The sequence below is a fragment of the Anabrus simplex genome, chromosome 12 (genome assembly GCF_040414725.1).
Source record: "Anabrus simplex isolate iqAnaSimp1 chromosome 12, ASM4041472v1, whole genome shotgun sequence".
Lineage (NCBI taxonomy): Eukaryota > Metazoa > Arthropoda > Insecta > Orthoptera > Tettigoniidae > Anabrus > Anabrus simplex.
In genome coordinates this window covers 37,857,702-37,884,609 of record NC_090276.1, presented here as the reverse complement: position 1 = coordinate 37,884,609, position 26,908 = coordinate 37,857,702, and the positions used below count along the sequence as shown (strand labels likewise).

The window sequence follows — 26,908 nt, the reverse complement described above, 5'->3', positions numbered from 1 at the left end:
TTTAGAACTCGTTTTGTTCTTGAATAAGATGGTGACAAAAAAAAAAAAAGCTACATGTTGTAGCGTCTGTTAACAGAACGCCACCTGGGCTTTGAAATCATGACCATGAAGCTCCTGGTGTAAGTGCAGACGGTACAGATGAAACCACTGGGCATGCAATATCCTCATAACAGGCATCCGTATGATGTTTGTCTCCTGTGCCCCAGGGGCTCCTAACTTGGGAGCATGGGTTGGTGACCACGGGGGCCTTAGCTGAGTGCTGGCATTGCTTTCACTTGTGCCAGGCTTCTCAGTTTCATCTATCCTACCCGACCTCCCTTGGTTAACTCTTGCTCTTTTCCGACCCCAACTATTAGAGCATTCGAAACCTAGGGATTCTTTCATTTGCATGTCCTTTGTGGCCCTTTTGGCCGGTACCTTCATTTTTCAAAGTGTCCGATCCCTTCCATTTTTTTTCCCTTCCGGTTAGTGTTAATAGAGGATGGTTGACCAGTGTACTTCCTCTTAAAACAATGATCACCACCACCACTCTTCTGTGCAGTGGCCTGTATGCTAGTGTGAGGGTTATCCTGGATAGCGTCCAGAACAACTTCTGCATTATGAGCAGGTGTGACAGGATAATCGCGAACAGGCCGGGTCCTTCCCAGGGACAGCCTGCAGACGTCCTTCCACACTCCGAAATGCCATGCCTGTCGGTTGTCGTCTATCTGGATAGCGTTCTTGATGCATGCATCGTGCCTAGTATGCATTCTGTCCAGCTTATCCATAGCTGATAAACAAATCCACATAGGTACTCGTTGCTGTAATACATCACAAGGCAGTGAATAATGAATAAGCTTTGTGTTGTGACTTGCCTCGAAGGCGGGGAGTTCACGGACTTACATATTTACCTGCCATTGAATGTTATCGTTCCAATGGGGCACACTTTGCCCTAGATGTCTGTTACGAAGCCTGGAATAACTTACAACTTAGCTAACTGGTTGCCTCTGTCTTACTCACAGACCATAACCTCTCATCCTCGTCCAACCCAGGTCCATACCCTATACCATGTTACCAGGTCCTTTACAGGGCCAAATAAACAAATCAGTCTGTGGAAACTATTAAGTATGCAACCTCACTACATCCCAGACAATCGGCAGGAAAAAATAAAAATTACTTGCTTGGGATTCGAACCTCTGTACCCTTGAGCACTTCAACCGCACCCCTGCCAGGTGAAGTAATGCGAGGCTTGATATGTAGCAGGCAGTTCTCAGCCTATACAATACGATACCACACCTGCCAAGTTTCCTGATTTAGGGGGGAGACTCCCGATTTTAGACAGTTTTTCCCGCCTCCCGATTATTCTGTTATTTCTCCTGATTTTAGCTTATTTTTTGGTGAACTTCAAACATTTGTTTTCAGATCCCGCCATTTCACCTTTGTACGCCAGTGGCCGGAAGGCCTTCGCTCATTGGCCGCTTTCAAATTAAGTATAGATGTTTATTAATATGTGAAATGCGTGCAAATGTGCAATGTTTATTGAAACCTGTATATCGCGACACGTATATCGATTGCAAATCTCTCGTTCTCGCGTGCTATGTTAGTGTTCATTCCTATCAGTCTAGTCGATTCTAGAGAGGCTAATCGCTAGATTTGTAATAGAATTCAACTTAGAACTAACAGACTTTGGTTAAAAAATGAGTTTTCTCTATAAGAAAAAAGCCTTCTTAAATCAGCGTCTGTATGAGACTCACCTTAAGGCCAGTGCATCTCTTACTAGCGCTCAGTGGAACATCTTTCAGGATATTGTTCACTAAACTGTTCAATATATTGTCTAAGAATTTCACAGATAGCGACCACACACTTTTCTAGAGATTTTAGGAGCCATTTGGAGACAATTCTGGCAAATTATAATTTATTACTTGATAAAAATAGCATTGCGCTTAGCACAATCGCGCGGGCGCATGATGCAGTATATTAATCTATGTATTTGCTAAGTAATGTCATCTAAGTGCACGACTAATTCACACGTGTGGAGCATGAATTCATACTATTTTCGGAAAGCTTATCAGAGGATACAGATGTTGATTTCCATGGGGAATCGGAAATATTTGTTCCAGATGAGTAAATTTATAATACCAATATAAATGGTCCATTATTGGACATTATAAATTTTCCAGCTAACTCATTCCTGGTTGCCAGCGTTTCGCCCCCGTGTGCTAGGCTGGGCTCATCAGTTGGTACCTAACACACCCACCAAGACGCATGGCTAGTGCAAACCGTGGAGGCCATTGCGTAGGCTAATTGTAGCCACCGGCAGTGCCAATGCACTATGAGAGACTTTGTCTCGTTACCAAAAATTGATGCCTACTTGGCTATCAGATGATACAGATATTGATTCCCATAGGGAATCTGAAATATTTGTTCCGAATGAGTAAATTTATAATACCAATATAAATGGTCCGTTATTGGACATTGTGGGTTACTGTAGTTACGTCCTAGTTCGTGAACCATGGGCAACGGCTGAGTGGCCTAGTAAGTGGTCCTGAGAGTCGGGATACCAGTTGCTATGGAATGGGAGTGGGCATCTCGGACATATTCTGAGTCCTGGCCGTCCGTGTGCTCAGGCGGCTAGGACTATACAATCCACCGGTGGTCCATAACCCGTTAGAGGAGAGATCCTCACTTGGACTATGTGCAAGTAGGGTAGCATCCTGCTTCATGAATCGACCAAGCTCAGAACATTTTAAGCAAGCCTCGGACCTATGGGAGTAACGGAGTACCACTCCCATTTGACAGGCGAATGACTCCTTGGAAACAGCTTGGCAAACGAAATGGAATTCGATGGGGAGCTATCAATATTAATGGGGCTTATGGAAGAAAGAAGGTAGAACTGGCTGAGTCAGCAAAGAGGATGCATCTGGATGTGCTAGGAGTAAGTGATATTCGGGTAAGGGGAGAGAACGAGGAAGAGATAGGAGTTTATAAAGTGTACTTGACGGGTGTTAGAAAGGGAAGGGCAGAGTCTGGGGTAGGGCTCTTTATCAGGAATACCGTTGCACGGAACATAGTTTCTGTTAGGCACGTAAATGAGCGAATGATGTGGGTAGATTTGTCAGTTGGAGGAATTAGGACTAGAATTGTGTCCGTGTATTCACCATGTGAGGGTGCAGATGAGGGTGAAGTGGACAAGTTTTATGAAGCATTGAGTGACATCGTGGTCAGGGTCAACAGCAAGGATAGAATAGTGCTAATGGGCGATTTCAATGCGAGAGTTGGGAATAGAACTGAAGGATACGAAAGGGTGATTGGTAAATGTGGGGAAGATATGGAAGCTAATGGGAATGGGAAGCGTTTGCTGGACTTCTGTGCTAGTATGGGTTTAGCTGTTACGAATATATTCTTCAAGCATAAGGCTATTCACCGCTACACACGGGAGGCTAGGGGTACCAGATCCATAATAGACTATATCTTAACAGACTTCAAATTCAGGAAATCTGTTAGGAATGTACGAGTTTTCCGGGGATTTTTCGATGATACAGACCACTATCTGATCTGTAGTGAACTAAGTATCTGTAGGCCTAAGGTAGAGAAAGTGAAATCTGTCTGCAAACGAATAAGGGTAGAAAATCTCCAGGACGAGGAAATTAGACGGAAGTACATGGATATGATTAGTGAAAAGTTTCGAACAGTAGACAGTAAGCAGGTTCAGGATATAGAAAGTGAATGGGTGGCATACAGGGATGCTGTAGTAGAAACAGCAAGGGAATGCCTAGGAACAACTGTGTGTAAAGATGGGAAAAGGCGAACATCTTGGTGGAATGATGAAGTGAGAACAGCTTGTAAACGTAAAAAGAAGGCTTATCAGAAATGGCTCCAAACAAGGGCCGAGGCAGACAGGGATTTGTATGTAGATGAAAGAAACAGAGCGAAACAAATATTTGTTGAATCCAAAAAGAAGTCATGGGAAGATTTTGGTAACAACCTGGAACGGCTAGGTCAAGCAGCAGGGAAACCTTTCTGGACAGTAATAAAGAATCTTAGGAAGGGAGGGAAAAAGGAAATGAGCAGTGTTTTGAGTAATTCAGGTGAACTCATAATAGATCCCAGGGAATCACTGGAGAGGTGGAGGGAATATTTCGAACTTCTTCTCAATGTAAAAGGAAATCATCCTGGTGGTGTTGTGAATAGCCAAGCTCATGGGGAGGAGGAAAATGATGTTGGTGAAATTATGCTTGAGGAAGTGGAAAGGATGGTAAATAAACTCCATTTTCATAAAGCAGCAGGAATATATGAAACTAGACCTGAAATGGTGAAGTATAGTGGGAAGGCAGGGATGAAATGGCTTCATAGAGTAGTAAAATTAGCGTGGAGTGTTGGTAAGGTACCTTCAGATTGGGCGAAAGCAGTAATTGCCCCTATCTATAAGCAAGGGAACAGGAAGGATTGCAACAACTATCGAGGTATCTCACTAATTAGTATACCAAGTAATGTATTCACTGGCATCTTAGAAGGGAGGGTGTGATCAGTCGTTGAAAGGAAGTTGGATGAAAACCAGTGTGGTTTCAGACCACAGAGAGGCTGTCAGGATCAGATTTTCAGTATGCGCCAGGTAATTGAAAAATGCTACGAGAGGAATAGGCAGGTGTGTTTGTTTCGTAGATGTAGAGAAAGCATATGACAGGGTACCGAGGGAAAAGATGTTCGCCATACTGGGGGACTATGGAATTAAAGGTAGATTATTAAAATCAATCAAAGGCATTTATGTTGACAATTGGGCTTCGGTGAGAATTGATGGTAGAATGAGTTCTTGGTTCAGGGTACTTACAGGGGTTAGACAAGGCTGTAATCTTTCACCTTTGCTGTTTGTAGTTTACATGGATCATCTGCTGAAAGGTATAAAATGGCAGGGAGGGATTCAATTAGGTGGAAATGTAGTAAGCAGTGTGGCCTATGCTGACGACTTGGTCTTAATGGCAGATTGTGCCGAAAGCCTACAGTCTAATATCGTGGAACTTGAAAATAGGTGCAATGAATATGGTATGAAAATTAGCCTCTCGAAGACTAAATTGATGTCAGTAGGTAAGAAATTCAACAGAATTGAATGTCAGATTGGTGATACAAAGCTAGAACAGGTCAATAATTTCAAGTATTTAGGTTGTGTGTTCTCCCAGGATGGTAATATAGTAAGTGAGATTGAATCAAGGTGTCGTAAAGCTAATGCAGTGAGCTTGCAGCTGCGATCAACAGTATTCTGTAAGAAGGAAGTCAGCTCCCAGACAAAACTATCTTTATATCGGTCTGTTTTCAGACCAATTTTGCTTTACGGGAGCGAGAGCTGGGTGGACTCAGGATATCTTATTCATAAGTTAGAAGTAACAGACATGAAAGTAGCAAGAATGATTGCTGGTACAAACAGGTGGGAACAATGGCAGGAGGGTACCTGGAATGAGGAGATAAAGGCTAATTTTGGAATGAACTCGATGGATGAAGCTGTACGCATAAACCGGCTTCGGTGGTGGGGTCATGTGAGGTGAATGGAGGAGGATAGGTTACCTAGGAGAATAATGGACTCTGCTATGGAAGGTAAAAGAAGTAGAAGTAGACCAAGATGACGATGGTTAGACTCGGTTTCTAACGATTTAAAGATAAGAGGTATAGAACTAAATGAGGCCACAACACTAGTTGCAAATCGAGGATTGTGGCGACGTTTAGTAAATTCACAGAGGCTTGCAGACTGAACGCTGAAAGGCATAACAGTCTATAATGATAATGTATGTATGTATGTATGTATGTATGTATAAATTTTCCAGCTAACTCACTCCTGGTTGCCAGCGTTTCGCCCCCATGTGCATACCGGTATGCACTGGCCATGCGTCGTGGTGGGTGTGCTCTCTATTAGTCAACATTAATATGATGTTAGCTCGCCTGGTGGCCATGATCATTATAGCGTGGTTAGCCAGTTGGAGTTCCATTAGTTCAAAACATTTTCACCATTAGAATGTTGGCTGGCGGTGTAGGAGAGGTGGTAGTATAAAATTTCTAAAATTTCTAATCACTAGATTGTGTGCCAGGAGCCTAGATTAAATTCCAAACCTCTTCGCAGTGCTCATATGGAGTGAAGACGTGACACTGTTGATGGTGGTTCATCTGTCAGGGGACATAAATCTTTGAGCAGACACCTTGGTGTTACTCTACGGGAGTAGGCTACGTGCCAACATGGTTTCACCTTCTTCCTACCTCATCCCACATTCAGATGCGCAGTTCGCTTATAGGCGTCAAATAGAAATATATGTACCAGGTGAGCTGAACGTGTCGTCGGACACTCCCGGCACCAAAAGCCATACGATAAATAAATAAATAAATAAATAAATAAATAAATAAATAAATTCAATGTTGGCCTGTCTTCTTCATATATCACAGCCCTGACTCTGTTGGAGAGACTTTCCAGTATGTATTGGAACGTTTCCATGGGAATAGCATCCCATTCTTCCCGAAGAGCCTTAGCCAGGACGTTGAAGTCTGAAATGAGACTCGCCTCAAGGCCAGTGCATCTCTTTCTAGCACTCGGTGGAACATCTTTCAGGATATTGTTCACTTTAAACTGTTCAATGGGGCTAATGACCTTCGATGTTAGGCCCCTTTAAACAACAAGCAGCAGCAAGCAAACTGTTCAATATATTGTCTAAGAATTTCAAAGATAGCGACTACTGAAACAAAATCGTTGTTCTAACTCATCCTACAGGTGTTCTGTTGGGACTCTGTACGGGCCAGTACGGTTGTAAAATATTATCATCCTTAAACCATTGGCTTGGAGAGCCCGCTTTATGATTTGGAGCGTTATGTTGGTGTAAACAATGATTGTCACCGAACCGATTTTGCATGGTAGGCAGTATGGAATCATTCAAAATGTGTTGATATCCTCGTGCCGTGCACTTCAAGAGAGCAGAGTCCATACTATGAGAAACATCCCCATGCCATACTGTATTACCATCTCTTGCAAATTTCGCTGTTGGTACTAAACATTCAGGTAGATAGTGTTCCCTGAGCTTTCTCCATACCCAGATCGTCCCATCAGATTGCCTCTTTCTTATTCGTTTATGCCTACAATGACCATGTGGTTCTTAACTCTGATGAGCTTTTTTCTTCCTCTTAGCCCAGTATTCCTTCATTCTAGCGCTATGGATGTCTTTTCTTTCTTGAGTCCATTTCACTCCTACTCCTGAGCGCAGTGATTTCGCTGTTAATGACTGGAGAGAGTCAGATGTCTCGATAAACTTTCTGAACTTATCTCAGTTGTAAATGTCAATGTGACCAATGTTTAGGTATTGTAGGTCTTTTCTACATTCGTCCATTTGGCGTTTGTAGTTTTCCCTCTAGATACAGTGTTGAAGATCCTTTAAGTGAGTCTCTGGCTGTCCATCCTGACTACGTGACCATAGAACATTAGTCTTCTCTTCCTCACAGCTGTTGTAATGCTCTCAATTTTACTGTACAGTTCTTTGTTGTGCCTGATTCTGTACCCATCTCCTTCTTTAATGGGTCTCATAATCCTTCTGAGGATCTTTCGCTCTTTTTCAGTTCCAGTTTTCTGATTTGTCCTTTCCGGGTCATGTTTAGGCATTCCGATGCATACAGGGCAGATGGTCTTACTACAGTGTTGTAGTGTCTAAGTTTAATAAGATTCAAGGAGAGGGATTTACACTTCTATATGTTCTTACAAAGATGATAAGCTCTTTCTAATTTAGTGCATCTACTCTTCATTGCAAGGTTCTCATTAACATTTGGGATTATCTATTCTCCAAGATATTTGAATGAGTTAGCCTTGTGTATTATTTTGTCCCCCAGAGAATTGAAGTTGGGTGCTTCTCTGATATTGGTCAGAAATTCTGTTTTGTTGATAGCGATCTTCAGCCCTACTTTAGCTGCTATGCGTTCGAGGGAGGATAGCTGGTAGTTTCTTCTTCCATACTTGAAGCTAAGAGTGTGAGGTCATCTGCGAAGGCTAAGCAAGTGTCTGTTAACTTGTCTTTTTTGTAGCCGATTTTGAATCCAGAGTTGTCAGCTAGTGTGTTCTTCCATTTCCGAATGACCTTCTCCAACAGACAGTTAAACAGAATTGGGGACAAACCATCTCCTTGTCTAACACTTGTTTTGATCTCAAAGCTTTTAATAATACCCCTGTGAATTTGACTTTGGACATTGACAATTTATAATATGATGGTTCCACTGTTCCAGTGCATGGTGGCATTGCTCTTTACACCACGCCAGGCAGGCACATTTTATTAAGAGGGGAAATGTTTGATTTATGGGCAGCTGCTCGATCATGAAACTCTATTCCTTTTAATTCCTGATACACTGTCATGTTGCTGGCTGTACTTTGCACAGCACTTTGACATTCTCCGGTGATTCTTTCTATTGAAAACCAATGATTTTCTCGCACTGCTCTCTTTAATGCCCGTTGCTCTCTGGGAGCTGGTATGTGTGGCCAACCAGATTGTGGTTATGCTTTGGTTGTACCTTCAAGTTTCCATTTTACAGTTACAAAACTGACAGTCGATTTGGGTACTTCGTAACGTTAGAAATGTCCCTTGCAGATTTCTTGCTTGTGTGGCAACCAATGATTACTGCATGTTGGAAGTCGCAAAGCTCACCTGACCTTCTGATATTGCTGTCCTGTAGTCGCACTTAGAAATACATACCTCCTGCCTCCTTCTCTACTGGTACGATGCATCATTTGGTGTTGTTTAATAGTGTACAAGGGTGTCCGGATATTTTTGATCGGAAAGTGTTTATTCAATGAGTCATTGAGTCAATGTAATGGTATGCCACTATAACGCTCTAGTAGTGCGTTTGATGATAGGTAAAGTATGTGTGTTTTTAATTCTTGTTTATTCTAGTTAGGAGTCTTTTTAAGATACAAAATTTCAGGTTTTAAAGACAGTGTTTTACCTGAGAAAACGTCTGACAAAGACAACTGCCAAGCTAAGGTGCAGGAGCAACCTCCTGGATGAATTGTGTGACACTGGCTGAATGGATACGCTGCAGGTGTCAGCACTCGGCTTGGTTTATTCAGCTGCAAAGTTTTGTGTGCCATTGTGGATTAATAGCTCCTGCACACGAAAGGTAGATATGCAGTGGAATGGAACCATGTGCATTGTTAGTTACTCCCACATTCTCTGTGCCTATTGTGAGACATTTTCCACCCCTTGATGCAAGATGGAAGAATCCCCTTCTCCAGAAATATAGAAAATATGTATAAAAGTGATCAGCTTCCAATTTTAAATGACATAACACTTCTGGAGTGAAACAGGCTCTCTTCTAGACATCTCTTAATCTCCAATGCAAAATCTCCTTAGAAGATGAATGCAGCATCTTCAGCTCATGAAAAGAAGACTGGAAACAGACCTGCCCTATGTTTAAGCTTGGCTTGCATCCTCAAGAAACTACCTGGTTTAGATCAGCCCTGAATGGTACTGGTACTGAATCCAGATTGGCCATGAAACATGCGCAGATGCTGTGCATAAGTGGGTGAAAATGCACTCGTCACAATGTGACTGGTGCTGAGGATCAAACAGTCCAACATATATCAACTAAGTGTAAAATCCGGGTGTACCATGGAGACTGGTGATTTTCTCTGACACTGTAAGCTAGCACGGTAGATTGTATAAACAATGTATGTACAGTAGATGTCTGTAAGTAATTTGTATATAATAAGTGTAGGTTCTTGTATTTGTAGTTAATGCTAGAGACTCCAGTGATTCCTTGACTGATGTTATCTGTAGTGTAATTGTACAAAACTGTACTATATTTAATAATAATAATAATAATAATAATAATAATAATAATAATAATAATAATAATAATAATAATAATAACAACCATTTTAGAAATGGTTATATTGTGACCTTCAATAGAACAATTTTTCTAATGACATCCTTAACTGTATTTTCTTCCAGGAATATTAGAATAAACATATAATTTTGAAGAACTGTGGCCGTTAATGTTTCATTATCTAATATCTCCTCTTTGTGTGTAGATAACTCGGCACTATGGTCAGTCGCAAAAGCACGGCTCGTCGCATGGTGAAGAAAGAGGCTGAAAGGTTGGAAGACGACACAAGTTTCATGTTGCGTGAGTGAACAATATGATACCAGTATCTCGCACCGAATTCACAAAAATATGCTTGTGCTATCGTCACTAGAGTAGATAATGATGCATATTCTATTAGGCTTGTAATCACTGCTTTCTGCTCTCATTTGTAAAATCATCTCTTATATAAATGAAGTTCTGCTGTTGTACATAGCATCATTTGTTCATCAATAAAGGAAACTGTTTTTATAACTTATTCCTCAAGAAAATCATGGAATCTTAACCTGTAGTTGCTCACAATCATTCTACCCGCACCAAGCAATTTGACTGTACGGTTTCAGTTGCGTTCCTAGGAGATTCCACCATCAGCAACCATGGAGGTTGTTTCCTGTGTTTTCCCAATTTTTGCAGTAGACAAATGCTGGTACTGAACCTTAATTAAGACCACAGTTGCTACATTCCCAATCCTAGCCATTTCCCATTCTGGCATTGCTGAAAACCTTTCACGAGCACGAGTTAGTGCGATGTTAAACATGTTTGCCTAGTGTAAAAAATGGGAAAATATGGAAAACCATCTTTAGTGCTGACGATGATTGGGTTTGAACCCACCTTTCCTGAAATACAACAAATGAACACACATTAAATGGAAATAATTTGAGGAGATGCACTTATCCCCCCAACAAGTTACTCATCAATAGGAACATTTTTATCTGCTTCTAAAAGCCATTGTATATTATCCAATGTTGAGCATTTTGCACTTCAGTCACATTTGTCTAATAGAAATGGAAAAATAGTAGTGAAAATCAATAATGCAGCTTTCTGGTTATTTCAGCATATATCATAATTGAGACGTTCAAATTCAAGCCCCAACATTTCCATACATTTCTGAAAAGTTGCACATTACTGGAATCTCTGCATTGTAGGTTTTGATTCTCATAGGCAACTCAAAATACTTGTTGTGAATGAAGACATTCTTAACTATATAATTGGTCCATTTTGGGTTGCCAGCGTTTCGCCCCAGTGTGCCAGTTTGGGCTAATCAATTGGTAACTAAGACGCCTGCCCAGATGCATGGCTAGCGCATGTAGTGGAGGCCACTGTGCAGACTACTTGGAGTCTTAGATGGTGGAGAGACTTGGGCTCTGTTACAAAAATTGATGCTTACTAGACCATCAGATGATATATATTTTTATTCCCACATTTGTGCTGAATGAGTGAATTCATAACTCCAATATAATTTGTCCATTGTTGGAAATTATACATTCTCGGTTGCCAGTATGTGCGCCTTGATCTTTTTATGATCATGGGAATTTTTTCTCGGATAAAATTATGGAATTTATTGACGTGATATAGGCTTTTGGGTTTATGCCGTGTCAAGAAAATAAGGTAATTCTTTACCTTTCGCAGAGAACTTTGCTCCGTGTCTTCAGAAGAAAATCTCGACTGTTCACGAGGAAGACTTCTCAAAGAATGAGACTGGAGTTTAGTCGTTATAATAGAAATGGAGGTGGTATGTTCATTCGTCGCCAGATGGTTCACCAGACGCGGTACAGTGCTAGTGTTCGAAGCGGAAGCTGACGGAACCGTCAGAATCGGTCTGAGAGGGGAGTCGCATACCATAACAGGTGTATACGCATATGAAAGTATGACATTGACACAAGCCTGGAATGAAACATCTGGTGATGAGGAATGTACTAATTCGGAAAACACCAAAACAAAATAACAATAGTGAAGGGACAGGGAAGGGAACTACCTTGACAAGTTCTTAATGGCTGGCAACCATGTATTACTTAATTGATAGCCATTGTCCCTGTTGAAATTGCTAGGATTTCTACGTATTTCCACAGCTTCCCGTATAATCCTGGACCTGTAATGTCTAGTTTGGATAAGAGCTCTAGCATCTTGGAACCGACGATAGAGCGTGCTCAGCTATTGCTGATTTGTCTGGCTGGTTGAAACGAATATTTCGTTCATGTTCCTTGATATGAGTACCAATGGACTGGCACGTTTGGCCAATGTATGCCTTGCTGCAAGTACAGGGAATTTCGTATAACTCAGGATGTAAAAATGGGGACAATTTGTCCTTGGTTTTACCCAGACTGTGAGCAATTTTAGTGACTGTGCCAAACATGGTTTTTATATTGTGTTTGCGGAGGACCTTGGCAGTTCGATCTGTGGTGTTGTGAATGTAAGGCAAGTAGGCAGTTCCCTTCACTTCTTTCCTCTGTGACCTTTTCTTGGTCGTTTCTCTGGGATGCAGGGCTCTATGAATCTGCACATCGCTGTAACCATTATCCTTGACGTGACTTTGAGTGTGTCCCTTTCCACCTGGATATCTGATGGCTCACAAATTTGTCTCGCCCTCTTAGTGAGTGTCGTGAGAATGCCTTATTTTTTTGCCGGATGGTGGTGAGAATCTGCATGAAAATAGCGATCTGTGTGAGTAGGCTTACGATAGATGATAAGTCCTAAGGAGCAGTCTGGTTTCTTTCTTCTTAGAACATCTAAGAAAGGAAGGCATCCATCTGACTCCATCTCCATAGTGAATTTAATTTCTACTTTTACCTACAAATATTTTAATAACACAGGGGTGTTAAAATATTGTTGCACAAATAATACAGCAAACAGGAAACTAAAAGTAATCCCTTTTCCCAAATTAGCAAATCATGTAACTGAAATGCCCTATAGCAGGGATAGTGAACCTATGATATGTAAACATGACTTCTGTGGTATGTCAGACAACATACAACATATTTTAATGTTTTTAATGTACTATAAATAGGTAAAAAAAATGTAGCGACATAGCATATTTTAACTTTATGCTTTAATAACTCAACATGACAAGAAAGATTTCCTCATCACAAAACAGTCAGAAACATCGATGACTATTGGATGGATCATAGACCTCCTATCAGCCGATTTGTTTGACAAACCCTTCAAAAAAAAAATTTAATACCTCCTAACTTCAAAATGAAACTGTTGCTAAAGAATTCCAAAATGCCATAACAGAGCAACTGACTACCAGTACAATCAATACCAAGGATGTAGAGCTGGAATGGGCCATACTTAAAACTTCATCAAAGATTTGACAGAAAAAACAATTGGCTATTAGAAAAGAAAGGGAAATGACTGGTTTGATGATAAGAATGAAAACATTCTGAAACTAATTAGTAAAAAGAAAAGTGGTGGTGGGGGAAGCCTACTTATCCTTTTCACAAGACTTTCCCTCTTTATTGAAGAAAGCATGTTTCCAAGAACTTAAGATGAAATTTCAGGCTGATATAAGACAGATGAAAAGCGAACGGTGGCAGCAAAAACCCAAGGAACTCCAGAATTTGTCCGATACCAGAGACCTTCTGAATTTCTACGATAAACTAACGGAAGTTTTGCCCTCTCGCTCTTCATCAGGTGCGCTGAAAGCCGTTGACAATAATGCCATCCTTACAGAGCCAAGACATACTAAGATGCTGGAAAGAACACTTCAGCCTACTTCTAAATCAAAGCTCAAATGCTGCCAAAGACTTCCTCCAACATGTGCCACTACATCCTCTGCAACTGTGGATGGCAGTCCAACAAACCTTCCATGAATTCACCAATGCCCTCAAAAGTATGAAGCCAAGAAAATTTCCTGGACCAGGTAACATCCCTCTGGAACTTACTCGAAGTGGAGGACTGTCTTTGGAGACCAGGATTTTCTTCCTAATTCTTGTAATTTGGGAAACACGGAAGGTGCTTGCCGACGTGAAAAATGCCACTGTAGGCAATTTTCAAGAAATGTGATCGAGGTATCTGTGGCATTTCGCATCTATCCATAGCAGGAAAAGTTCTAGCAAGGATTTTGTTGAACAGTCTTCAGACTGTCTGAAATGGTACTGCCTGAGTCTCGATGTGGGTTTTGTGCCTCAAGAGGTACCATTGACATGATCTTTTGTGCAAGACAAATCCAACAGATGCAGAGAACAACAAATCCCGCTTCTTTTAGTATTTTACGATCTGGAAAAGGCCTTTGATTCTGTTCCTGGAGAAGTTATGTGGATGGTATTAAGGTGCTATGGCTGTCCTGACCGTTTTATAGGCTTAAGCCAGGCTCTTCATGATGGAATGGTTGGACGAGTTCTTCACCTGCATGAGCTATCAGAATAATTCCCTATCATAAATGGACTTCAGCAAGGCCGCGTGCAAATAATCCTGTATTCTCCTGATTTTGAAAACCTATCGAACTTGTTTATGTCCTGTATACTCCTGATTTTGAAAAACTATTGACTTGTTTGCAACAGTTATAATTCTTATCTCGGACAGGCCGGGAGGAATTTTAATATAAGGTACTTGGGAACACGTCACTGCCCTGAAGTACAATAAATTTTTAGTTGTAGGACAGCATATGCGTGACTATAATCACAAATTCAGACATAAAACAAGATATGGAAATTCTCAAAATCATCATCAATGGACCCCTCCTTAACATTACCGAAAGCTGCTTCATACAATCATACATACATACATACATACATACATTATTATTATAGACTGTTATGCCTTTCAGCGTTCAGTCTGCAAGCCATGTGAATTTACTAAACGTCGCCACAATCCTCGATTTGCAACTAGTGTTGTGGCCTCATTTAGTTCTATACCTCTTATCTTTAAATCATTAGAAACAGAGTCTAACCATCATCACCTTGGTCTACCTCTACTTCTCTTACCCTCCATAGCAGAGTCCATTATTCTCCTATGAAACCTATCCTCCTCCATTCGCCTCACATGACCCCACCCCCGAAGCCGGTTTATGCGTACAGCTTCATCCATCGAGTTCATTAATAAATTAGCCTTTATCTCCTAATTCCGCGTACCCTCTTGCGATTGTTCCCACCTGTTTGTACCAGCAATCATTCTTGCTACTTTCATGTCTGTTACTTCTAACTTATGAATAAGATATCTTGAGTCCACCCAGCTTTCGCTCCCGTAAAGCAAAGTTGGTCTGAAAACAGACCTATGTAAAGATAGTTTCGTCTGGGAGCTCACTTCCTTCTTACAGAATACTGTCGATCGCAAGTGCGAGCTCACTGCATTAGCTTTACGACACCTTGATTCAATCTCACTTACTATATGACCATCCTGGGAGAACACACAACCTAAATACTTGAATATTTGGACCTGTTCTAGCTTTGTATCACCAATCTGACATTCAATTCTGTTGAATTTCTTACCTACTGACATCAATTTAGTCTTCGAGAGGGTAATTTTCATACCATACTCATTGCACCTATTTTCAATTTCTAAGATATTAGGCTGCAGGCTTTCGGCACAATCTGCCATTAAGACCAAGTCGTCAGCATAGGCCAGACTGCTTACTACATTTCCACCTAACTGAATCCCTCCCTGCCATTTTATACCTTCCAGCAGATGATCCATGTAAACTACGAACAGCAAAGGTGAAAGATTACAGCCTTGTCTAACCCCTGCAAGTACCCATAACCAAGAACTCATTCTACCATCAATTCTCACTGAAGCCCAATTGTCAACATAAATGCCTTTGATTGATTTTAATAATCTACCTTTAATTCCATAGTCCCCCAGTATGGCGAACATCTTTTCCCTCGGTACCCTGTCATATGCTTTCTCTACATCTACGAAACATAAACACACCTGCCTATTCCTCTCGTAGCATTTTTCAATTACCTGGCGCATACTGAAAATCTGATCCTGACAGCCTCTCTGTGGTCTGAAACCACACTGGTTTTCATCCAACTTCCTCTCAACAACTGACCGCACCCTCCCTTCCACGATGCCAGTGAATACTTTGCCTGGTATACTAATCAATGAGATACCTTGATAGTTGTTGCAATCCTTCCTGTTCCCTTGCTTATAGATAGGTGCAATTACTGCTTTTACCCAATCTGAAGGTACCTTACCAACACTCCATGCTAATATTACTACTCTCTGAAGCCATTTCATCCCTGCCTTCCCACTATACTTCACCATTTCAGGTCTAATTTCATCTATTCCTGCTTCTTTATGACAATGGAGTTTATTTACCATCCTTTCCACTTCCTCAAGCATAATTTCACCAACATCATTTTCCTCTTCCCCATGAGCTTGACTGTTCACAACACCACCAGGATGATTTCCTTTTACATTGAGAAGAAGTTCAAAATATTCCCTCCACCTCTCCAGTGATTCCGTGGGATTTACTATGAGTTCACCTGAATTACTCAAAACACTGTTCGTTTCCTTTTTCCCTCCCTTCCTAAGATTCTTTATTACTGTCCAGAAAGGTTTCCCTGCTGCTTGACCTAGCCTTTCCAGGTTGTTACCAAAATCTTCCCATGACTTCTTTTTGGATTCAACAAATATTTGTTTCGCTCTGTTTCTTCCATCTACATACAAATCCCTGTCTGCCTCGGCCCTTGTTTGGAGCCATTTCTGATAAGCCTTCTTTTTACGTTTACAAGCTGCTCTCACTTCATCATTCCACCAAGATGTTCGCCTTTTCCCGTCTTTACACACAGTTGTTCCTAGGCATTCCCTTCCTGTTTCTACTACAGCATCCCTGTATGCCACCCATTCACTTTCTATATCCTGAACCTGCTTACTGTCTACTGTTCGAAACTTCTCACTAATCATATCCATGTACTTCTAATTTCCTCGTCCTGGAGATTTTCTACCCGTATTTGTTTGCAGACAGATTTCACTTTCTCTACCCTAGGCCTAGAGATACTTAGTTCACTACAGATCAGATAGTGGTCTGTATCATCGAAAAATCCCTGGGAAACTCGTTCATTCCTAACAGATTTCCTGAATTCGAAGTCTGTTGAGATATAGTCTGTTACGGATCTGGTACCCCTAGCCTCCCATGTGTAGCGGTGAATAGCCTTATGCTTGAAGAATGTATTCGTAACAGCTAAACCCATACTAGCACAGAAGTCCAGCAAACGCTTCCCATTCCCATTTATCTTCCCCACATTTACCAATCACCCTTTCGTATCCTTCAGTTCTATTCTCAACTCTTCCATTGAAATCGCCCATTAGCACTATTCTATCCTTGCTGTTGACCCTGATCACGATGTCACTCAATGCTTCATAAAACTTGTCAACTTCATCCTCATCTGCAGCCTCACATGGTGAATACACGGACACAATTCTAGTCCTAATTCCTCCAACTGACAAATCTACCCACATCATTCGCTCATTTACGTGCCTAACAGAAACTATGTTCCGTGCAATGGTATTCCTGATAAAGAACCCTACCCCAGACTCTGCCCTTCCCTTTCTAACACCCGTCAAGTACACTTTATAATCTCCTATCTCTTCCTCGTTATCTCCCCTTACCTGAATATCACTTACTCCTAGCACATCCAAATGCATCCTCTTTGCTGACTCAGCCAGTTCTACTTTCTTTCTTCCATAAGCCCCATTAATATTGATAGCTCCCCATCGAATTCCATTTCGTTCACCAAGTTGTTTCCAAGGAGTCCCTCGCCTGTCAAATGGCAGGGACTCCATTACTCCCATAGGTCCGAGGCTTGCTTAAAATGTTCTGAGCTCGGTAAATTCATGAAGCAGGATGCTACCCTACTTGCACATAGTCCAAGTGTGGATCTCTCCTCTAACGAGTTATGGACCACCGGTGAATTGTATAGTCTTGGCAGCCGGAGCGCAAAGAGGGCCACGACTCAGAATATGTCCAAGATGCCTACTCCCATTCCATAACAACTGGTATCCCGACTCTCAGGACCACTTACTAGGCCACTCAGCCGAACTAGGACGTGACTACAGTAACCCACAAATATGAACCATTCATACAATCATATAGATCAGTATTTTTACCCAAATCATAATCTTAGGGCCGTTTTCTCCAAATGAGTTTAAACTAGGTTTATTTTAATCTGGTTAAAGTCTGAGTTTAAACTAACATTCATTTTCCCCACATTGGTTTAAACTTTGTACCAAGTTTAAACTTGGTTCAAAGTTAAACCTTGTATGTTGTATGTTTAAACTGCTGTTTATATTCAGCCTTCTGGATATTTAATTCACGTATCTGTAATTTTCCTAGTAGAATGGTTAGTTTTGACACAAGTACTTTAGTACTTAAGTAGAAAATGTAGGGTACTAAAATTAGAATGTAGTATTAGCATTAGAAAAATGGAAGAATTTATTGAAGTCTTTGATTAAATAAGAAATAATTCTGATGTTCAACTGGGGTCACGAAGCCGCATTCCAACAAATTTTTACAAATTTGGAAAATCGGATGTAAGTTGTGTTTTTTTTATTTTATGGATTTATAATTCGTAGGCGAACAGCAAGGCTTGTCTTGTATCAAAGAAGGATTCATTTAAAACATCAGCTGCACGAAATAATGCTATTTAGCTAGAAGCAATGATTCTGGTTGCTTTAAGATGGATAGATGGAACGATGTGGAATATGTATGTATGTATGTATGTATGTATGTATGTATGTATGTATGTATGTATGTATGTATGTACCTTAAAGACTGAAAGAATCGGTTGAATGACAAGGAAAAGATTCATAAAAACTAGTGTGGAATGTTGCCCTGAATGGGTGTGAGACCTGGCTTTACAATTTACATACATTTTTCTTTTAAGATGTACATATGATCAATTACTTGTAATATTTTTGGAATTCAACATATCACTTCGTTAGGTTTTCATAAAATGTGATTAATAGAACAGTTTTTTAGTGAAATGTTCTTCATTGGGAAAAATATGTATTTTAAAATGTAGTTCTAGTATTAAGAGGTGGCTGCCAATGTAGAGATTTACGTTTTGCTATGAACAGGGTATAGCTGATGCTGTTTATGCCCTAAAACTTCAGTGATATCCAAAAACTAGGAACATTTATTAAGAATGAGTCGAGGAATAAGATTTTTAAAAATCCTTACCTTCATCAGTTTTGTCCGACTCACTAGTACCCATAACCTCTGGTATTGGTTTCTTGAACAATACATTCAGTATCATTGGATGAACTTTCATGTAACTTGTAATTGAATTCACATTCAGAGTTTTCGAGTCCCTTGTCAGTTAACTCGGTCATTCTCAGCCACTTATATTTTTTTGTATATGTGATGAAACCAGAACTTCTTCCAGCACTGTTTACTTACTGACTGACTGTCCCAGCTACACATTCAAATACAACAATAGCAATAACAGAAGGAAGAACTGTCACTGGAGGATCTCATTTTTGTCAGCCCACAGAATATTCTTGACCCAGCTACACATGCTAATCCAAGAATAGGAGTAACACAACAATGAACTGTCACATTAATAAGAAATTAAAATGAAGGTCCACCTATTCAATACAGTTTAGTATGTCATACTTTGGTACCAGTTTTGACACCACTTCTTCAGCCATTTATGGACTAAAATAAACGTGTAAATGGCCAACTAAATTCAATCAAATTAATGCTTTAAAATATTTGTACGTTATTATAAATTACTTTGCATATTAGGCAAAAAATCTCTCGGTCTATGATACCATGATTAGGGAATTTTGAAGTCCACTAGTCGAATTTGTCATGTGTGACATTGCCATTTATATTAATCAAATCAAAATAACTTTATTTGAAAATGAGGTGTCTACCTCGGAGGCAAATGATAAACAAAAATACATTATCAAGCAATAAGTTTTAAATTAAAAAGAAAATCAGACATTTTCCTAAATTACAATATTATTATTATTATTATTATTATTATTATTATTATTATTATTATTATTATTATTATTATTATTATTGTTGTTGTTGTTGTTTGAGTCATCAGTCCATAGACTGGTTTGATGCAGCTCTCCATGCCACCGTATCCTGTGCTAACCTTTTCATTTCTACGTAACTATTGCATCCTACGTCTGCTCTAATCTGCTTGTCATATTCATACCTTGGCCTACCCCTACCGTTCTTACCCCCTACACTTCTTTCAAAAACCAACTGAACAAGTCCTGGGTGTCTTAAGATGTGTCCTATCATTCTAACTCTTCTTCTCGTCAAATTTAGCCAAATAGATCTCCTCTCACCAATTCTATTCAGTATCTCTTCATTCGTGATTCGATCTATCCATCTCACCTTCAGCATTCTTCTGTAACACCACATTTCAAAAGCTACTATTCTCTTTCTTTCTGAGCCAGTTATTGTCCATGTTTCACTTCCATACAATGCCACGCTCCACACGAACGTCTTCAAAAACATCTTTCTAATTCCGATATCAATGTTTGAAGTGAGCAAATTTCTTTTCTTAAGAAAGCTCTTCCTTGCTTGTGCTAGTCTGCATTTTATGTCCTCCTTACTTCTGCCATCGTTAGTTATTTTACTACCCAAGTAACAATATTCATCTACTTCCTTTAAGACTTCATTTCCTAATCTAATATTTCCCGCATCACCTGCCTTCGTTCGACTGCACTCCATTACTTTTGTTTTGGACTTATTTATTTTCATCTTGTACTCCTTACCCAAGACTTCATCCATACCATTCAGCAACTTCTCGAGATCTTCTGCAGTCTCAGATAAAATAACAATATCATCGGCAAATCTCAAGGTTTTGATTTCTTCTCCTTGGACTGTGATTCCCTTTCCAAATTTCTCTTTGATTTCCCTTACTGCCTGTTCTATGTAAACATTGAAAAGGAGAGGGGACGGGGACAAACTGCAGCCTTGCCTCACTCCTTTCTGGATTGCTGCTTCTTTTTCAAAGCCCTCGATTCTTATCACTGCAGACTGATTTTTATACAGATTGTAGATAATTCTTCGTTCTCGGTATCTGATCCCCATCATCTTCAGAATCATAAATAGCTTGGTCCAATCAACATTATCGAATGCCTTTTCTAGATCTACGAATGCCATGTACGTGGGCTTGTCCTTCTTGATTCGATCCTCTAAGATCAGACGTAAAGTCAGGATTGCTTCACGTGTTCCTACATTTCTTCTGAAGCCAAATTGATCTTCTTCCAACTCAGCTTCAACTTGTTTTTCCATTCTTCTGTAAATAATACGTGTTAAAATTTTGCAGGCATGAGATACTAAACTAATGGTGCGGTAGTTTTCACACCTGTCAGCACCGGCTTTCTTGGGAATAGGTATAACAACATTCTTCTGAAAATCGGATGGGACTTCTCCTGTCTCATACATCTTGCACACTAAATGAAATAACCTTGCCATGCTGGTTTCTCCTAAGGCAGTCAGTAATTCAGAGGGAATGTCATCAATTCCAGGTGCCTTGTTCCTATTTAGGTCACTCACAGCTCTGTCAAACTCTGACCTCAAAATTGGGTCTCCCATTTCATCAGCATCAACATCCTCTTCATGTTCCAGAACCAAATTATCTACATCTTTACCTTGATACAACTGTTGGATATGCTCCTGCCATCTTTCTGCTTTGTCTTCTTTCCCTAGAAGTGGTTTTCCATCTGAGCTCTTAATACTCATACACCTAGATTTCCTTTCTCCAAAGGTTTCCTTGATTTTCCTGTATGCAGCATCTACCTTTCCCAGGATCATACAGCCTTCGACATCCTTGCACTTCTCCTTCAGCCATTCTTCCTTAGCTATCTTGCACTTTCTATCCACTTGATTCTTTAATCGCCTGTATTCTTTTCTGCCCTCTTCATTTCTAGCGTTCTTGTATTTTTGTCGTTCATCAATCAGGTCTAGTATCTCCTGAGTTATCCACTGATTCTTAGTTGATCTTTTCTTCCTTCCTAACATTTCTTCAGCAGCCCTATTGACTTCATTTTTCATGACTCTCCACTCTTCCTCTATAGTCTTTCCTTCAGCCTTTTCATTTAGTCCTTGTGCAACATGTTCCTTGAAACAATGCCTCACACTCTTTTCTTTCAACTTGTCTAGATCCCATCTTTTTGCATTCTTTCCTTTCTTCAATTTCTTCAACTTCAGATGGCATTTCATGACCAACAAGTTGTGGTCAGAGTCCACGTCTGCTCCTGGGAAAGTTTTGCAATCCAACACCTGGTTTCTGAATCTCTGCCTAATCATAATGAAGTCTATTTGATACCTTCCAGTGTCTCCAGGTCTCGTCCACGTATACAGCCGTCGTTTGTGGTGTTTGAACCAAGTATTGGCAAGGACTAAATTATGATCAGTGCAGAATTCAACCAGCCGAGTTCCTCTTTCGTTCCTTTGTCCCAATCCAAATTCTCCTACTGTACTACCTTCTCTTCCTTGGCCTACCACTGCATTCCAGTCTCCCATCACAATTAGATTCTCGTCACCCTTTACATATTGTATTAAATCTTCTATCTCCTCATATATTCTTTCGATTTCTTCATCATCCGCTGAACTAGTAGGCATATAGACCTGCACTATTGTGGTGGGCATTGGTTTGGTGTCTATCTTGACGACAATAATTCTTTCACTATGCTGGTCGTAGTAGCTTACCCGCTGTCCTATTTTCTTATTCATTATTAAACCAACTCCTGCATTTCCTCTGTTTGATTTTGTGTTGATAATTCGGTAGTCGCCTGACCAAAAATCTTGTTCTTCCTGCCAACGTACTTCACTTATGCCAACTACATCTAACTTTAGCCTATCCATCTCCCTTTTCAGATTCTCTAACCTACCACAACAATTCAAACTTCTAACATTCCACGCTCCGACTCGCAGAATGTCAGTATCCATCTTCCTGATGATCGCCCCCTCTCGTGTAGTCCCCACCCGGAGATCCTCCGGAATATTTTACCCGGGAGGAAGCCATCATCAGTACATCATTCATACAGAGAGAGCTGCATGTCCTCGAGAGTTAGTTACGGCTGTAGTTTCCCGTTGCTTTCAGCCGTGTAGCAGTATCAACACAGCTAAGCCATGTTGAGTATTATTACAAGGCCGTATCAGTCAATCATCTAGACTGCCGCCCTTGCAACTACCGAAAGGCTGCTACCCCCCTTTCGATGAACCATTCGTTAGTCTGGTCTCTCAACAGATACCCATCCGATATGGTTGCACCTGCGGCTCGGCTATCTGCATCATTGGGACACGCAAGCCTCCCCACCACGGCAAGGTCACATGGTTCGCAGAGGAGGATTATTATTATTATTATTATTATTATTATTATTATTATTATTATTATTATTATTATTATTATTATTATTAACTTTATTGGCCACAGTGGACCACTTGAATCTTCCAAGTACACTTTTTCTTTGAAGGTTGTACTGTTTGATTCTTCTTATCTGCCCAATACTTCTTCATTTGTTCTGATTGCAGTGTTCTTAATTTGTCTGAAATCTCTGCATAATTTAGTTGAAAATACAGTATTCAGTTTACACTAACAAATTTTTCTATTAAACACACAGCTCATTCTTAATCAGTTTATATTATTTACATAATATCTTCTGTACTTACACACATAATCAACTCATACGGTATGTGGGATCACTTCAAATAATACTATACAACTGCTATAAGATTTAAATTTACATTGCTTTTTATTTTTTACCATCTCAAATGAGCAGTCCTAATAAGTGACCACATGTACAATTAAAGTATTAAAATTGGGGCTGAGCTGTTGCACTGGTGTATGAAGTTAAAATAACCATCTTGTGTTTGTAATTGATAAAAATTTGTTGTGCTGAGTAACATATATTGGTGAGAGTTGTGTCAAATGCAATCCCAGCTGTGGTTGAACAAGTGTTCACAAGATGATTTAACTTGAGATGGTACATTTAAATTGTTTAATGGCAGGGACCTAGCAAAACCAAAAGAACTTCAGTCTAAGTCCTAATTGATGAGCGGTTGTCAGTAAGGTTCGCGCTGAGCAAATAGGTCCCTTCATGATGTCAAACTATGCACACATACACACACCCAGGAACAAACAACAATACGGATCATGATGAAGTTTATATATTTTTTTTTTTTTCTTGGGGCCGATGACTTTCGATGTTAGGCCTGTTTAAACAACAGGCAGCATTTTTTCTTCTTGTGAACAATGTTCAGTACCTCAGTGTTGGTCTTCTTCTCTACCCAGTTTATCTGTTGCAGCAGACGCCAACACCACATCTCAAAAGGCTTTTAGCCTCTTAATATCACTCTTAGTTAATGTCCAGGTCTCAGCAGAATACAGCACAATCAGATGAGAGTTATGACCATGAAATGTCGCTGGGATCGATGACTGACCCCTTCGTTTCGTACGAGACTGTTAAAACATTGCTGACGGGATACTCCTCGCATTGCCAATTCCCTGTGCCCGTTAGTGATGGGACATTCGATTCATTTTACTGAATCTATTCATTTTATTCCATTCACGTTACTGAATCGAAACAGTGATCCGATTCACGGTTCATTGGTCACCGCTCCTACTACATCTGTGTACTATGTGCTGGTAAGACAGCAGCAACGGCATTCAGTGCTCGCAGCTGCCATCTGGTCTTCATACTATGAACTCCTTTCTTAGAAAAAATGCTAGTTACTCTCATACATCGAAGGTTTCCGGCGACGCAGGGTGGGAAAGGTTACGATTAGGAAGGTAGCAGCCATGGCCTGAATTAAGGTACAGTCCCAGCATTTCCTGGTGTGAAAATGGGGAAACTACGGAAAAACCGTCTTAACGGCTGCTGACGGTGGGATTCGAACCCACCATCCCCCGAATGCAAGCGCATAGCCACGCGATATTAACCGCACGACAACTCGCTCAGTCATTTAAAAAAAAAGTATTTTTCTATCAGCTGAGGATTTTTTTTAATCGTCATGTTTTGTATAGGCTACCCGAGATGTACAGTAGCCCGCCGGTTTTCTGATTCAACATACTGTTATTGCGTCTGTCCACATATGATTGAAGTATTGTGCAACAGTGTGACATATGAACTGAGAATACTGAGCCATTCTTCCCAATATAAAACTGGTACTTTTGAGTGGTTATGAGCATGACTCATAGTCATAGAGCAGGCTAGAGTCGAGTTTAATTGTCAAATGTCAACTAAGTTATAATACTAAGATTCATTAAACTAATAAATAGTATAACCTAATAGCCTACCTACTTACTAGCTACTTCAGAATTATGTTGTGACTACCTTTTTAACACTGCAAATAAATCCATCTATTATTTAAACCTCCCTGTAAGAAGAGGACATTGAATGCAAATGGGTATTATTTTCAAATAAGCTGAGCTCGAGAGTCCATTATAGCATACGATTCTTTCAGTGTAGCATGGCTCACTGTATGTCTCGCTGCAGAGGAAGCTCGGCTCTCCGCGTGTCCAGTGAGCCGATAAGGAGCCGTGTGTATCATGTGTCTCACTAAGCCGTGCTCGTTCACGATTCTTTTGATGTGCCATGATTCACTGTCTCGCTGCAGCGGAAGCTCGTCCAGTGAGTGCGCCACTCAGCACTGTCTGCTGGGAGTAAGCTGAATTGTGTGCCGTGAGCTCGCCGTTCCTCTAAATCTATTCACTCGGACACTTGAATGAATCGATACACTGCTTCGAATCATGCATTCAGTAGCCAACACTAGTGCCTGTCCATTTTCTGAGCAACTTAATGCAAAAGCACATGCATAGAATGAAATGAGCCTGGCTTCATTAACCTTGTACTGATTGTGATAACATTTACTGGAAACCTTCTGAAGGAGTCCTAATTATGTTTTCTGATGTGATAAGTTGTGTAGCAATGACCTCGGTGGAGCGGCATGTGGCAACTTATACAGATTTCACATTGTTTTGATGAGTGTATACCTTTACCATCACTACTCACACTTTCATCAGAATAGCTTTCAATATCGAACCTGCGTTCTTCAATGTTACTTGGGCATTCTGAATAATTAACTGTATACAGTTCATTAAATATTTTGTCTGATCTAAACATGCGGTCAGTCCGGGAAGTGTCATCTTACCCACCACATGGCTGTTTGAATGACTTAAATATGAGGTCGGAAAACTAAGAAATTGAAGCATAAAACAAAAGCAGAACTAAAAATAAAGGTAGCATGTAATAAACAAAACCTTCAACAACAAGATTCTATCAACCTTGACCGCTAGCTAGTTTTAGAAGTTCCAAGAGATGTCACCAAATGTACAAGCCTTGTGAACACAAATTAACTGGGGACCCATCCGCAACGTTCGGCTAGCCAAACACGAGTAGACTCGGGTCTCATCCACAGTGTGTTAATAGGGCCTTTACTAAGGCACAACAGCTTGTTTGAACTGACTTGGACCGGGCGAGTTGGCCGTGCGCGTAGAGGCGTGCGGCTGTGAGCTTGCATCCGGGAGATAGTAGGTTCGAATCCCACTATCGGCAGCCCTGAAGATGGTTTTCTGTGGTTTCCCATTTTCACACCAGGCAAATGCTCTGGCTGTACCTTAATTAAGGCCACCGCCGCTTCCTTCCAACTCCTAGGCCTTTCCAATCCCATCGTCGCCATAAGACCTATCTGTGTCGGTGCGACGTAAAGCCCATAGCAAAAAATGAACTGACTTGGGAAAGAATGCGTGAGGGAAGGGGTACAGTGAAAGACTCTGATTCCAGTATATTCAGCAGATAATGGAAGATTTCAACTGTGAAGATATGTTGAACTCAAGAGGAAGGCAGCAAATAGAGGCGACTGGAGAGCTGCTGTAGACCAGTGTATGTATTCGGTACCTGACGAGGACCATTGAATGTGTTAACATGGGGTTGAATGTTAAATGGCGTCTCAATAATTTTCTTCATATTATAATTGGGGGATTGGGAAATAGATTAGTTCCTCTTATGCCCTCGGATCCTTTCAGTACTGTGAGGTGAATGCCATGTAGAACATCTTTACTGAGTCTGTTACAGAAGTCGGCATAGGAAGACGAGCTTCATGCCTCTGTCTGCAACTATGTTCCAATTTTATGAGCCATTTGACTAT

At 40.5% G+C, this 26,908-nt stretch overlaps 1 protein-coding gene across 4 annotated transcripts in view; it reads left to right on the top strand.

Moving 5' to 3' along the window:
• LOC136884349 (uncharacterized) overlaps nucleotides 1–26,908 on the top strand; it is a 164,352-nt gene that overhangs the window by 11,394 nt on the left and 126,050 nt on the right. For 3 of the 4 annotated variants that reach the window (XM_068229931.1, XM_067156465.2, XM_067156463.2), the window contains exon 2: nucleotides 10,019–10,113. The exons of the other annotated variant lie outside the window; for it this stretch is intronic. In XM_068229931.1, the coding sequence (XP_068086032.1) occupies nucleotides 10,032–10,113 (82 nt within the window). In that variant the 5' untranslated portion in view covers nucleotides 10,019–10,031. The remainder of the gene's footprint in view (nucleotides 1–10,018; nucleotides 10,114–26,908) is intronic. 4 annotated transcript variants of the gene reach the window in all.